The sequence below is a fragment of the Schistocerca gregaria genome, chromosome 1 (assembly GCF_023897955.1).
Source record: "Schistocerca gregaria isolate iqSchGreg1 chromosome 1, iqSchGreg1.2, whole genome shotgun sequence".
NCBI lineage: Eukaryota > Metazoa > Arthropoda > Insecta > Orthoptera > Acrididae > Schistocerca > Schistocerca gregaria.
Genome location: NC_064920.1, coordinates 825,444,804 through 825,459,344, shown reverse-complemented (window position 1 = coordinate 825,459,344; position 14,541 = coordinate 825,444,804). Strand labels below are relative to the sequence as shown.

General features: G+C 40.8%; 1 protein-coding gene across 1 annotated transcript in view; it reads left to right on the top strand.

Annotated features, from left to right (window-relative positions):
- Positions 1 to 14,541, top strand: part of LOC126271602 (beta-glucuronidase-like) — a 129,493-nt gene that overhangs the window by 12,922 nt on the left and 102,030 nt on the right. The window contains exon 2 of the mRNA XM_049974165.1: positions 2,891 to 3,100. Within this exon, the coding sequence (XP_049830122.1) occupies positions 2,900 to 3,100 (201 nt within the window). The 5' untranslated portion in view covers positions 2,891 to 2,899. The remainder of the gene's footprint in view (positions 1 to 2,890; positions 3,101 to 14,541) is intronic.

The following is a 14,541-nucleotide window of genomic DNA, read 5'->3' as shown; positions in this document are numbered from 1 at the left end:
TTTTTCCGCAACTTCTTTAAGAATTTCAATTTGTTAATGAGCTGCGGTAATATCCCTCGCTAAAACTGCCAGATCACCTGCAAACCGAGGAAACCTACTCTAATATCACTTCTTCCTAACTTGATTGATTGATCTACATTTTGATTCTATTTTTGCTCTTGCCACTCTGTAATTACCTATCCAAAAACACAGTTAAACAGTAATTGGAAGGGTCCGTCTTCCTGTCTAACATCATTCTTCATATTAAATGGTTCAGAAATTTTCCCCATGAGTTTAACTTTATAGCTAGTGTCGTTTAACGTTTCCTTAATCAGTGTTACAGTTTTATTATCTAGCCCTTGTCCCTTTAAAATTTAGAAAAGAGATTCACGACTAACTGAGTCGTAGGCCTTTTAAAAATCCACAATTGTACACACAATATTATTACCAGAAATCCTTTGCTGTCTAAGGATTAGTTTTAAATTAAGAATTTTCTCCGTACCGGATCTGTTTTGTCTAAAGCCTGTTCGGTATTCACCAATTTAGGTTCTAACTGTCATTGGGCTCGATCAAGTAAACATTGCGACACAATTTTGTATGTGACCGGGAGAAGAGAGACTCCTCGGTAATTATTAATATCAGTTCTGTCCCCTTTTCTATGCAGTGGATAAATTAGGGCAGTTTTCCAGTCTTCAGGTATTTTCTCAGTTTCCCAGATATGTCCTATTAGTTGACTGATACATTTTATAGTGCTAGTGCCAGCTGATTTTAGTCGTTCTGCAGTAGACCGTCTTCTACGGATGCTTTATTGTTTTTAAGTCTCTTAATTTGTTTAGTTATTTCCATTTCGTCAGGTTCATTAGATTTAGGGTTGATGTTGTTAGTTTGCAGTGGTTGGAATTTATTCACTGCTTCTGGGCAGATTAATAGTTTTTTTTTCAAAATAATTAGCAATTTTCCTGGTTGTTAAGAGCGCAACTGCCATTTTGATTTTTGAGGCAAAGACTTTGAGGCTGGTAATCGGTTAGTTTTGTTTTGAATATTTTATAGAAGTTTCTTGTATTGTTCTTTTGAAAGTCTTTTTATACTTCTAAAAGTCAGGCATTTTCGTAGTTTCTTTTTGTCTGTCAGATTAATTTAGATGTTTCTTTTCTTACAGTTAGAAAGATGATGTACATATTTTCAGTTTTGTTACTACTCCGATTTTTGAATGCCTCATGTCTAGACTTAACTGCTGTTTAATTCCGCTTCTTTCGAAGCGAAATTAAATTTTGTGCGGTTCTGATGAACTTTTCTTTTAGGCTTTACCAATTTTTGGAATGTTTTTGTCAAATTTGTTTCTTAGAGTTCGGGTTATTTTAGTAGTGTCAAATTTTGGCGTAACGTTTTTATTTTGAAGAGCCTTTGAGTCTGAAGTTTTACTTTTATTCGCATTAAATAATGGGGAGAATCAATATTAACCTCCTTCCTAACTTGGACATTTAAAATTTCTTTGTAGTTAGCGTATGAAATTGCTATATGATCGATCTGAAATTCCACAATGAATGTATTGGGTGCCCGACAAGTCTTTTGTTTAGAAGGGTTCATTTTAAAATGTGTAGACATTATTTTAAGGTTAAAAATTTTGCACGTTTCAACAAGTCTTTGGCCATTTAGGTTTCCCCATTTACGCGCAGGAACTCCTCCCACCACTGTCTTAAATTTTTTTTCTCTTAACCTAATTGTACATTAAAATCAGCCATTAAAATTTTAACATGGTTTGAGGGAATTTTCGAGATAGTGCTTTCTCACGTGTCCCAAGCTTCATTAACTTCTTCAGATTTATAACAGTTATGCTCATTGACTGCTACGTGGGCATTAATTAAAGTGTATGCTTTAGTTTCGCACTTAAGAGAAACTGTCAATAGTTTATTATTAATTGATTTCGTCTCCGTTATTGAAATTAAAATATTTTTTGCAGACTGCAAAAGTAAATCCCAGATGTGGTGTGTTATTAAGTATTCTTTTATCAGTTTTACTTTTAAAAAGACGACAATTGCCGAAATCCATGGTGTTACCGTTCATCATTTGTGTTTCTTGAAGTCCAAAAATTAGAATCTCCTGTACTTTTAATACATCGGTATCTCCCAGTTAGGAAGTTTACTTGGTTGTAAAAGTGTTTGTATGTTAAATGTTCACCACTGGTGAACAGGTGCAACGGCCTTGCCGCAGTGGATACACCGGTTCCCGTGAGATCACCAAAGTTAAGCGTTGTCGGGCGTAGTCGGCACTTGGATGGGTGACTATCCAGACCGCCATGCGCTGTTGCCATTTTTCGGGGTGCACTCAGCCTCGTGATGCCAATTGAGGAGCAACTCGACCGAATAGTAGCGGCTTCGCTCAAGAATACCATCATAACGCCCGGGAGAGTGGTGTGCTGACCCCACGCCCTTCCCATCTGCATCCTCCACTGAGAATGACACGGCGGTCGGATGGTCCCGATAGACCACTCGTGGCCTGAAGGCGGAGTGCTTTCTTTACCACTGGTGAACAGGCGCTGGTCACTTTGCCGCTTGCTACAGGACAAATTCAAAATGGATTTGGTTTTGTTTTGCCTTAGTCCAGACTGCTTATTTTGTATTCGGTCCAGTATCCGAGGCAAGGTCAGATTCTTAGACTTTTAGTTACGAAGTCTTGGAGCCTGGACTTTAGACAATTTATTGTACAGTTCTATTCCTTGATAGAAAATATTCTTCCGAATTTTATGTTTGTTATTTATGGGTAAATGTAAGCCCAGTATGGGTCTCGTATCACGGTCATGGACAGAGCTGTTTGTAGTAAGTAGCTAGGTTAGTTTCTGTGTGGTGCGGGAATCGCATCCGCTTGCTACTGTGCAGCGAGCATTACCTGACGCATGGCGTGTGCCGGGCAGGTGGCGGACATGAGGCAGTGGGCAGTGCGCTTTCTGCTGGGGTTGGCGGCGTGGGCGGCGTGGGCGGCGCCGGCTGTGGGCGGCGGGCTGCTCTTCCCTCGGGACTCCGAGTCCCGCGAGCTGCGCTCCCTGGACGGCGTCTGGAGCTTCCGCCTGGACCCCGGCACGCAGGGTTACGACGACGCCTGGTACTCCGCCGATCTCAGCCAGGTACGCTTCGACACGTGTTGCCAGCAGACTGGATGCCAACTGCACTCACGTCGATACGTATTGAATTCTCAGTCGATAATGTGACAACGTATCTGGCCTTGATCTCCTTAAGAAGCTTCCACGGCACGGACACTAAATCCATCAGCATAATGCAGCAGAAAGTAAGGTCACATCCATTAATTGAGTTCAAAATAGGGAGAGGGGTACGGCAAAATCTCACCAAATATTATTTAAATGAGGGGGGGGGTAGGGAATCAAGTTATATTCATGTGGGTTGCTGGCCATGTAGGTCTGGGAATGACGCTGCTGATGCTGCAGCCAAGGCCGCCGTCCACCTCGGTCGGCCGGCCTCTTACTCTGTTACCTCGCAATATATTTGTACTATCCTCTATCAGCGTTTCGCGTCACTTTGGCATGACCATTGGTGCTCCCTTCATGGGAACAAACTCATAGTAGTGAAACCTCTCCGAACAGCCTGGTCAACTTCTTCCCGGCCATCTCGCCGTGAGGAAGTAATGTTGGCTTGGTTGAGAATAGGGCACTGCCGCTTTAGTCACCGCCACTTGTTGAATGGCGACCCTGCACCCAGCTGTCCTTTCTGTAGCCAGCCATTAACAGTCAGACATTTGCTGATCCTCTGCCACTATTTTAGCCACTTATGCTTCACGGTAGGGCTGCCGCCCGCTTTGCCGGACATTTTAGCAGATAACGTGCGAGCTGTGGCTCGCGTTTAAGTTTTTTAAAAAGCAGTAATATGGCAAAAGAGATCTGATTTCTACCTAGTGACTCCGGTTCTTTGTCGACGTCTTTTAGATACTCTTCCGTAACGTCTTGATGTTTTAGATTTTTTTTCTTTTTGTATTGGACCTCGCAACGGTTTTTTCCCCCCGCGGTCCCAGCATTCTCTGGTTCTTTACTGGGCGTTTATGACCTAAGATGTTTTGCGCCCAAAACCCCACACAAAAAAAATGGGGGCAATGAAAATCTCATGTCAACTTATTAGTTCAGAGAATTTACGTTATTATAACTAACATTTTATTTTATAGAATTAATCTTAAGCATAGACAGTACTATAGTGTCCATCAGTCTTTATGGGCTCTCTAACACGAGTGCTTTAAACGTGTGCATGCCTGGGATTTGCCGGTATGGAATAAGTGCCGTGATTTCATTCGGTTAGTTCCCTTCCGCGCTGGTCGAAATCACTGCATGTTAGTTAGTGAGTCAATTGCAATATTCTGCAACGCATATAAGGCCGATGATATTGTGTTCAAAATGAATTTATATCAAAACTTCGACAAAGTTTATGTTACACAGCACACCGGCAAGTAGAAACAAATTCGCCAGCAAGAAGCTGATCTTTAACGGAAGAAAGCTAAGCTGAAGTTCACCGACAAGAACCATCTTACTGATCATGTAAATCAGTAGACTGGAAAGCAGCGTAATCATATGGTTCAAAGGAAAGTACAAACGGTGTTGTTTTTCATCTGCAAAATAAATCAAGGTCCAATGTCGCCTAATGTATGTATTACGTCAAAAAATGTCAATTATTTCGCTACCCATCAAAACGATTAATACTATTGTCGCGGAGCCTTCTTTTCCAGCTGTCTCTGCCTGTCTGTCTGAATACTACTCAGGATTGGTATGTTTAAAATAAAGTGGTTTTAATCGATTGTTAAAAACACTGTTCAAAACACTTACTAAATCTAGGCACTACATTTTGTTCTGTAAAATTATAGCCAAAAACGATAATTACGTTTAAGATGGACTACATGAGTTTTTATATTTATTGTCTTGAAAGCTGCCAAACAGCAGAGAATATTCAGAGCATATCCATTCCTATACCGGATAACATTTTGCTTTACGGAATTAATTCCTAACAACCTAATAGGTATTTTAGTGGTATGAAAAAAACCATGAACACGTCATATAAATTTAATTATTTAAGAACTACAGGGTAAACTCCACGTTATGGGAAGAGGGGGACACTAAATCTCATCAAATCTCACTAAGGGGGACGGGGCTCCCCAATAAAAACAACAACTCATGTATTTAATGGACGTCAACTAAACTCTTCTATTACTCATTAAAAAAAATACCGTTACAGAAACGGAAATAACTAACTCTAAACCTATACATCACTTAATACATGGAACATATAAACACTCTGGACAAAAATATAGTCACCCTGGGGTGACTTTACGTTAATACCGTGTAACATTACCTCTAGGTTGCGTAATACCCCGGTTCACCGAGGAAGGAAGTCTAAATTTTTTTTCAGCTCCGCCGTATGCAGCTGACGCCACGGATTGATGATTACATCCCGCAGTGCTACCACATTGCATTGATCGCTTCGTTCCACGTTAATTCTAGACATTTCATATGTTAGTAACATCAGCTGATTTATCGGGCTAGTGGAGGTGCGATGCTGTGCCGTAGTGTTTATCAAACTAGGAATGTATGCATGTGGGCCCGCGAACATGTCTGTTATCTTGGAAGATAGGAGTGTTCTTGGCACATTCACCGCGTAGATATAGAAAAAGGGACAACACTTAATCACTGAGAACATTCAGTTAAAAGCGGATTCACACTTCCGATAACCTGAATGAGTATACCCAAGTGATGATACGACAAACACCCGCAAAACATCACAGCAACACTTACAGTCCAAAATACACCTTCCACCCCCGACTTGTTAAAACTCCTCATCTGGCCGTCGGTGCACTCCGCACCTTGCAGTATTTCAAAACAGGCGCACTCGCGACTTCTTGAACCATACTACACGTCCCTTCCAGATATTATCCAGAGAAGAATTGTTAATTATCTGCCTCTAAATAAGTTTTTGTTAGTCTAATTTTATCTCTTTACTTCCGCATGGACCAGATATGAAGATGCTTGAAGAATGTTCCCTAACTTCACCTTAATAACCTGACTACTCAATTTCCTAAGTAGCTTTTCGAGAGATATTAGGAATTTGCCTTCGAGCGTCTACTACTTCAGATTTTCCAGGTTATAAAGCACCCTCGTATCTGTACTAGCTACGTGTGTTGATACAAAGTGATGAACCCATTTTATTCCCTGGAAGTTGCCCCAGAATGTGAATGTCACTCAGTGATAACGGCATCTGACCTTTGTACTAATGGTAATAAATGACGAGCACATGAGCGTGAAACTGTTAATGACATACAATGCTATCTCAAACAGTTGCAAATCACACCTCTTACGTAAGATTTGTGCAGGAATAAATTTCTTGGTCGTTTGTTACCGGTTTTTCCTAATAACCTATAAACATTTAGCATGTGTTGCGAATGCAATGATCCGCAGTTACGTAGTCTCATCAGGACAAAATCTCGGAGTGACTACATCAGCATCAACTCATCCTGCTTGCCGCTCATCGATTATAAAACGCCATGTGCAGAGTAACCCGCAATTCATGTTCTAGCATACCATTCTGTGAAAGAGCACGAGAATTATAACATGGAGACAAATACAAACGCCTGAAATTAATAACACCGGGAAAAGGTGAGAGTTAATGAATTTGCGAACTCTAAATGCAAACTGTTTCAGGGAGAGCATAAGGGAAGAACTGACAGGAATGGGGGAAAGAAATACAGTAGACGAAGAATGGGTAGCTTTGAGGGATGAAATAGTGAAGGCAGCAGAGGATCAAATAGGTAAAACGGCGAGGGCTAGTAGAAACCCTTGGGTAATAGAAGAAATATTGAATTTAATTGATGAAAGGAGAAAATATAAAAATGCAGTAAATGAAGCAGGCAAAAAGGAATACAAACGCCTCAAAAATGAGATCGACAGGAAGTGCAAAATGGCTAAGCAGGGATGCCTAGAGGACAAATGTGAGGATGTAGAGGCTTATCTCACTAGGGGTAAGATAGATAATGCCGACAGGAAAATTAAAGAGACCTTTGGAGAAAAGGGAACCACCTGCATGAATATCAAGGGCTCAAATGGAAAACCAGTTCCAAGCAAAGAAAGGAAAGCAGAAAGGTGGAAGGAGTATATAGAGGGTCTATACAAGGGCGATGTACTTGAGGACAATATTATGGAAATGGAAGAGGATGTAGATGAAGATGAAATGGGAAATACGATACTGCGTGAAGAGTTTGACAGAGCACTGAAAGACCTAAAGCCGAAACAAGGCCCCCGGAGTAGACAACATTCCATTAGAACTACTGACAGCCTTGGGAGAGCCAGTGCTGACAAAACTCTACCATCTTGTGAGCAAGATGTATGAGACAGGCGAAATACCCTCGGGCTTCAAGAAGAATGTAATAATTCCAATTCCAAAGGAAGCAGGTGTTGACCGAGCTATTAGTTTAATAAGTCACAGCTGCAAAATACTAACGCGAATTCTTTACAGACGAATGGAAAAACTGATAGAAGCTGACCTCGGTGAAGATTAGTTTGGATTCCGTAGAAATGTTGGAACACGTGAGGCAATACTGACTCTACGACTTATCTTATAAGAAAGATTAAGGAAAGGCAAACCTACATTTCTAGCATTTGTCGACTTAGAGAAAGCTTTTGACAATGTTCAAATGGTTCAAATGGCTCTGAGCACTATGGGACTTAACATCTGTGGTCTGTGGTCATCAGTCCCCTAGAACTTAGAACTACTAAAACCTAACTAACCTAAGGACATCACACACATCCATGCCCGAGGCAGGATTTGAACCTGCGACCGTAGCAGTCGCGCGGTTCCGGACTCCTCACCTAGAACCGCTAGACCACCGCGGCCGGCTTGACAATGTTGATTGGAATACTCTCTTTCAAATTCTAAAGGTGGCGGGGGTAAAATACAGGGAGCGAAAGGCTATTTACAATTTGTACAGAAACCAAATGACAGTTATAAGAGTCGAGGGGTATGAAAAGGAAGCAGTGGTTGGGAAGGGAGTGAGAAAGGGTTGTGGCCTATCCCCGATGCTATTCAATCTGTATATTGAGCAAGCAATAAAGGAAACAAAAGAAAAGTTCGGAGTAGGTATTAAAATCCATGGAGAAGAAATAAAAACTTTGAGGTTCGCCGATGACATTGTAATTCTGTCATAGACAGCAAAGGACTTGGAAGAGCAGTTGAACGGAATGGACAGTGTCTTGAAAGGATGATATAAGATGAACTTCAACAAAAGCAAAACGAGGATAATGGAATGTAGTCGAATTAAGTCGGGTGATGCTGAAGGAATTAGATTAGGAAATGAGACACTTAAGTAGTAAAGGAGTTTTGCTATTTGGGGAGCAAAATAACTGATGATGGTCGAAGTAGAGAGGATATAAAATGTACACTGGCAATGGCAAGGAAAGGAAAGCGTTTCTGAGGAAGAAAAATTTGTTAACATCGAGTATAGATTTAAGTGTCAGGAAGTCGTTTCTGAAAGTATTTGTATGGAGTGTAGCCACGTATGGAAGTGAAACGTGGACGATAACTACTTTGGACAAGAAGAGAATAGAAGCTTTCGAAATGTGGTGCTACAGAAGAATGCTGAAGATTAGATGGGTAGATCACATAACTAATGAGGAGGTATTGAATAGAACTGGGGAGAAGAGGAGCTTGTGGCACAACTTGACTAGAAGAAGGGATCGGTTGGTAGGACATGTTCTGAGACATCGAGAGATCACCAATTCAGTATTGGAGTGCAGCGTGGAGGGTAAAAATGCTAGAGGGAGACCAAGAGATGAATACACTAAGCAGATTCAGTAGGACGTAGGCTGCAGTAGGTACTGGGAGATGAAGAAGCTTGCTCAGGATAGAGTAGCATGGAGAGCTGCATCAAACCAGTCTCAGGACTGAAGACCACATCAACAACACAAATGCAATAGATAAACAGAATAATTTACCAATACGTTAGTTACACAACCTTGTCAAGGTGGCGATGAATAAACAGGGAATAACATTAGCTTACATTCATTTTGAAAAACGTCCCAGATTTTGAAGGAAGTAAAATTACAGAGTCCCTGGAAACTTGACCATGAATGGAAAAAGCTACTTATAAGCCACTTAAGTTTACAAATGCTTAATAGAGACAGATTCAGACCAACAAGTTTTCTGTAAAAAGTGAAATGTGAATAAAGACTCGATATTCTGTAAGTGAAATCTGAACACAAACTACACGAAAACAGTACGAGTGTACCTAACCTGACTTCTATCATATTTTGCAGTCATATGAAGGCAACTGCAATGCTTGCGGCAGGCTAAGCTTCATACTAGCGATGTTTGCTGGTAGAAGGCTTTCAATCTATAGAAATGTCTGCAAAACTACTTGCTGCAACATGCTGTACAGGACGACGAACAAGGAGAAAGTGGTATCTTTGCTCAACAATGCGTGGTAGACGAAAACTGACTTTTACAGTTTAGCGTTCCTGTCTGCTGAAAGTCAGTCAAAGCTCTCCATTCGCAGAAAGATTGACTGATACTTTTTCGTTTGGGCAAAGCTACCTCATTCTGTCAGAAAAAAGCGACAAGAGACCGAATGTCTCTGATCAAACAACTGACATTCTACGCTGCACCGTCTAGTAGCAGGGCTGTGTATGTTCTGCCACAAACTGCTGACTCAGCAGCTGTCAGCGTTTTTTTATCTGCAGTTTCACATTGAAAATGAGACACTCGTGCATGTCATACTTCGCTGACAGCAGCATCAACACTTCCTTATCTCGAAGGCCATACTGGGAACCTCATACCAAGGCCAGCGACGGGAGAGGAGGTGAGGGAGGGAGTACCAGGTATCATATAACACCAGTATCAGCACGTTCTTATCGTCAAGGCCATTTCAGGACTCATGACGTCAGCTTAACCACATGTGGCCACTTGTTAAGGGCATTTAAGTGGAGGGGAGGGGTAGTGGGAGACCCCCTACTTACCATATATTGTGTAACATCTCACAACTGTCAACCACAAATTAAATATTGCCGCATCTAATAATCTGTCTAACTTATTAAATTACATGATTATCGAAATATAAGCAAAACTGCTACCAAAATTCGATTTCATACGCCTTACGGGTGCATTGAACCATCAACATATGCCTAACGCCACCCTCCATTGCTTTATATTCTGAACAAATGCCGCTACTCATATTAAAGTAGTCATATTCTCTATAATGTACACACACGTAGATGTAGATGTGAGGGTTGTAATGTTCTAAAATTTTTGGGTGACAGCGGGAAACATTAGATATTCTGCCAACCCATGATGCTGCCACAGCTGAAACAAACGCCTAATATCAAGCCCTCAACCACATTGTTCGTGTTATGATGTTAATGATGTCATAGAGTATGCAACAAAAATTGGCGGCGAATAGTAATATAGCAGTATAATTTAACGCTATATTCCACGATTTGTGTGTGACAGTGTCAAATCGCAGAGACGTAACCCATTCTCCGTCATAGAAATTACGCCTTTAAGTGGAGTTACTGTGGTGTGTGTACGAAAAGGAAAACTGGAAACTGAAGAGATCGAAGCCAAACCTCGAAAACTGGAATATATTGCGAAGACAACTGCATTAAAGGAAGAACAAAAACTGAAAACGGAGTAAGGAAAAGCTATTGCAGACATGCAGGCAAGGCTTACATATTGTTTGAAACACAGACCATTAATAGCACTGGCAAGTGGCCACGTGTTCGAATCCTGCCCGAAAATGATTGATTGGAGCATGTGTACAACAGTAAAGAACACACGAAAAATCTGTTTGTAAAGCTCCATTCCCACCTGGATCTGCTCACAATGGATGGTTACATCGTATCTAAATGTGTTAAACAAGATATTGTGTGTTTAGTAACAGACCAACCATTTGCAGTGGTTAAAACCAACGGAATAATAACATATAATGGCTGTTCGTTTGGAAAAGTTGTGAACATAACGTTCTATGCTGAAATTTCGCAAAAACGTACACCCTGTAAGATGTGAAGTGTTATAATAATAGTGTTATGCACGAAATAATAGATAAAAAAAATTAAAATTCGCTTTATTCTTGCCTAGAAAAACTGCTGGAAACGACAGCGCTAATTGTCAAAGCCAAAAAAGAGAGTTTTCAGGAAAAAGCCTTGATATTTATTGGATTTCGAGAACAACCCTTCCTTAAACCTGTTAAAAGTACTGGCTGAAGAAAGTGTTAGGACAGTTGAATGTAGATATAAATTATAGGTTAAAAATGAAACTAGGTATTATTGAAACTACACCAAATAAAAGTAAAGAAAGAGTAATTTTCTGTGTGTGAAGGTACAGACAAGAATAAAGATTGACAATATATTATGCTTTCTTATTTACTGTCCTGGCGAAATCCTAAACAATCTTCCATTTACAATGATCTACGTGTGTGGGATGTGGATAGTTGTAAAGGTGAAACTTCCTGACAGATTAAAACTGTGTGCCGGACCGACACTCGAACTCGGGACCTTTGCCTTTCGCTTGGGTAGCTCAGTTGGTAGAGCACTTGCCTGCGAAAGGCAAAGACCCCGAGTTCGAGTCTCGGTCGGGCACACAGTTTTAATCTGCCAGGAAGTTTCATATCAGCGAACACTCCGCCGTAGAGTGAAAATTTCATTCTAGAGTTGTAAAGATAGCTGAAACTAAGTAGCTGAAAGTTTAGCAACCAAAATGTTCAAATGTGTGTGAAATCTTATGGAACTTAACTGCTAAGGTCATCAGTCCCTAAGCTTACACACTACTTAACCTAAACTATCCTAAGGACAAAAACTACACACCCATGCCCGAGGGAGGATTCGAACCTCCGCCGGGACTAGCAGCACAGTCCATGACTGCAACGACTTAGACCGCTCGGCTAATCCCACTATGTTTAGCAACCCCCTAAATGACTTCGAAGTCCTAAATTTCTGGTTTTCTTTTCTTTTGCATATGTACCACACTAACAATCTATAGAAATGTCTGCAAAACTACTTGCTGCAACATGCTGTACAGGACGACGAACAAGGAGAAAGTGGTATCTTTGCTCAACAATGCGTGGTAGACGAAAACTGACTTTTACAGTTTAGCGTTCCTGTCTGCTGAAAGTCAGTCAAAGCTCTCCATTCGCAGAAAGATTGACTGATACTTTTTCGTTTGGGCAAAGCTACCTCATTCTGTCAGAAAAAAGCGACAAGAGACCGAATGTCTCTGATCAAACAACTGACATTCTACGCTGCACCGTCTAGTAGCAGGGCTGTGTATGTTCTGCCACAAACTGCTGACTCAGCAGCTGTCAGCGTTTTTTTATCTGCAGTTTCACATTGAAAATGAGACACTCGTGCATGTCATACTTCGCTGACAGCAGCATCAACACTTCCTTATCTCGAAGGCCATACTGGGAACCTCATACCAAGGCCAGCGACGGGAGAGGAGGTGAGGGAGGGAGTACCAGGTATCATATAACACCAGTATCAGCACGTTCTTATCGTCAAGGCCATTTCAGGACTCATGACGTCAGCTTAACCACATGTGGCCACTTGTTAAGGGCATTTAAGTGGAGGGGAGGGGTAGTGGGAGACCCCCTACTTACCATATATTGTGTAACATCTCACAACTGTCAACCACAAATTAAATATTGCCGCATCTAATAATCTGTCTAACTTATTAAATTACATGATTATCGAAATATAAGCAAAACTGCTACCAAAATTCGATTTCATACGCCTTACGGGTGCATTGAACCATCAACATATGCCTAACGCCACCCTCCATTGCTTTATATTCTGAACAAATGCCGCTACTCATATTAAAGTAGTCATATTCTCTATAATGTACACACACGTAGATGTAGATGTGAGAGTTGTAATGTTCTAAAATTTTTGGGTGACAGCGGGAAACATTAGATATTCTGCCAACCCATGATGCTGCCACAGCTGAAACAAACGCCTAATACCAAGCCCTCAACCACATTGTTCGTGTTATGATGTTAATGATGTCATAGAGTATGCAACAAAAATTGGCGGCGAATAGTAATATAGCAGTATAATTTAACGCTATATTCCACGATTTGTGTGTGACAGTGTCAAATCGCAGAGACGTAACCCATTCTCCGTCATAGAAATTACGCCTTTAAGTGGAGTTACTGTGGTGTGTGTACGAAAAGGAAAACTGGAAACTGAAGAGATCGAAGCCAAACCTCGAAAACTGGAATATATTGCGAAGACAACTGCATTAAAGGAAGAACAAAAACTGAAAACGGAGTAAGGAAAAGCTATTGCAGACATGCAGGCAAGGCTTACATATTGTTTGAAACACAGACCATTAATAGCACTGGCAAGTGGCCACGTGTTCGAATCCTGCCCGAAAATGATTGATTGGAGCATGTGTACAACAGTAAAGAACACACGAAAAATCTGTTTGTAAAGCTCCATTCCCACCTGGATCTGCTCACAATGGATGGTTACATCGTATCTAAATGTGTTAAACAAGATATTGTGTGTTTAGTAACAGACCAACCATTTGCAGTGGTTAAAACCAACGGAATAATAACATATAATGGCTGTTCGTTTGGAAAAGTTGTGAACATAACGTTCTATGCTGAAATTTCGCAAAAACGTACACCCTGTAAGATGTGAAGTGTTATAATAATAGTGTTATGCACGAAATAATAGATAAAAAAATTAAAATTCGCTTTATTCTTGCCTAGAAAAACTGCTGGAAACGACAGCGCTAATTGTCAAAGCCAAAAAAGAGAGTTTTCAGGAAAAAGCCTTGATATTTATTGGATTTCGAGAACAACCCTTCCTTAAACCTGTTAAAAGTACTGGCTGAAGAAAGTGTTAGGACAGTTGAATGTAGATATAAATTATAGGTTAAAAATGAAACTAGGTATTATTGAAACTATACCAAATAAAAGTAAAGAAAGAGTAATTTTCTGTGTGTGAAGGTACAGACAAGAATAAAGATTGACAATATATTATGCTTTCTTATTTACTGTCCTGGCGAAATCCTAAACAATCTTCCATTTACAATGATCTACGTGTGTGGGATGTGGATAGTTGTAAAGGTGAAACTTCCTGGCAGATTAAAACTGTGTGCCGGACCGACACTCGAACTCGGGACCTTTGCCTTTCGCTTGGGTAGCTCAGTTGGTAGAGCACTTGCCTGCGAAAGGCAAAGACCCCGAGTTCGAGTCTCGGTCGGGCACACAGTTTTAATCTGCCAGGAAGTTTCATATCAGCGAACACTCCGCCGTAGAGTGAAAATTTCATTCTAGAGTTGTAAAGATAGCTGAAACTAAGTAGCTGAAAGTTTAGCAACCAAAATGTTCAAATGTGTGTGAAATCTTATGGGACTTAACTGCTAAGGTCATCAGTCCCTAAGCTTACACACTACTTAACCTAAACTATCCTAAGGACAAACATACACACCCATGCCCGAGGGAGGATTCGAACCTCCGCTGGGACTAGCAGCACAGTCCATGACTGCAATGACTTAGACCGCTCGGCTAATCCCACTATGTTTAGCA